Genomic DNA, 1,091 nt, shown 5'->3' on the forward strand with positions numbered 1-1,091 from the left:
GCTTACCCACTCTCGGGTAGGATGTATTGTGAACGCCTTGGAGGCTAGGACAGTGTTCTCTTAAGCACACTCTTTTATAGCCACCTTCTTCAATTTTAGTTGCACTTCCACAGGTTGGGCAGAACTTATATCGACTGTGCCAGGCAAGAACTGATCGTGCTTGAGCTACAACACCTTTAAGAGAAGCACAAAAAGTTTAATTCTGTGACAAACTGCAAACAAATTAATATGTAAGTAAAATGTTATTCAGTCATATCAAAGACATATTGTATTTTCTGAATAGCTTGTGTGATCAAGGGTTGAGTAGTCCTATTTTTATGATGTGTATATTTCTTTTAAAGTACAAGATTTAATTCTACCGATGACAAAATTAGATTGAACTTCAATTTTAACTAATAAAATATAGCTCTCATATAAGACGGATGTACTAACATCCATCTTATATACTGTATTAGCTCAGGCTTTTATTACAGGTGACTTTGAAAATTTTGGATATACAGGATTCTAGCGTATAGTGACTTTACAATGGTGACTTTTATAAAAATATACTACAAAGGCAGTTCCTCACTTAGACTTGAACTATAAAAGGCAATGTTATTAGGAAACTGTAGGAAGCCATGTGTACTTTCCTTGGTGACTAAGCCATTGCTGGTCCAAGTCACTGTGGAACATGCCCTGTTTACTACTGGGAACCGAATAGAGTATAAAAAAATACTGGACTTATAGTATTTGTTGTCAACTTTCTTTATGGGAAAAAAAAAAAAACCTAATAGAATAAATCTGAGAATATATACACCTTGGCTATAGCCTTTACCCTGGTACTTCAAAAAAGAATATGGCTTGACCAGAAGTGTTACAATTGAGGCAATAAGATTAAAATGCTACATTTGAAATTCCTGACAAACTCGTTCCCCCTAAAATACATTATTTGGTGCAAGGGTTTTTGAAATAAACAAAATAATCATAAATAACAATAACAGTCTTTTAAACTGGAAAAAAATGAATAAACCATAAAACAAATGTAAACTGAAATTCAATGAATTACAGGCAACATTAAATAATTGCCTGCTATGTTACCTTATGTGTAATTT

General features: G+C 33.2%; 1 protein-coding gene across 1 annotated transcript in view; it reads right to left on the reverse strand.

Annotated features, from left to right (window-relative positions):
- NUDT12 (nudix hydrolase 12) overlaps positions 1-1,091 on the reverse strand; it is a 38,761-nt gene that overhangs the window by 31,680 nt on the left and 5,990 nt on the right. The window contains exon 4 of the mRNA XM_019664014.1: positions 7-174. Coding sequence (XP_019519559.1) covers positions 7-174 — 168 coding nt within the window. The remainder of the gene's footprint in view (positions 1-6; positions 175-1,091) is intronic.

The sequence above is a fragment of the Hipposideros armiger genome, unplaced genomic scaffold, assembly GCF_001890085.2.
Source record: "Hipposideros armiger isolate ML-2016 unplaced genomic scaffold, ASM189008v1 scaffold_414, whole genome shotgun sequence".
NCBI lineage: Eukaryota > Metazoa > Chordata > Mammalia > Chiroptera > Hipposideridae > Hipposideros > Hipposideros armiger.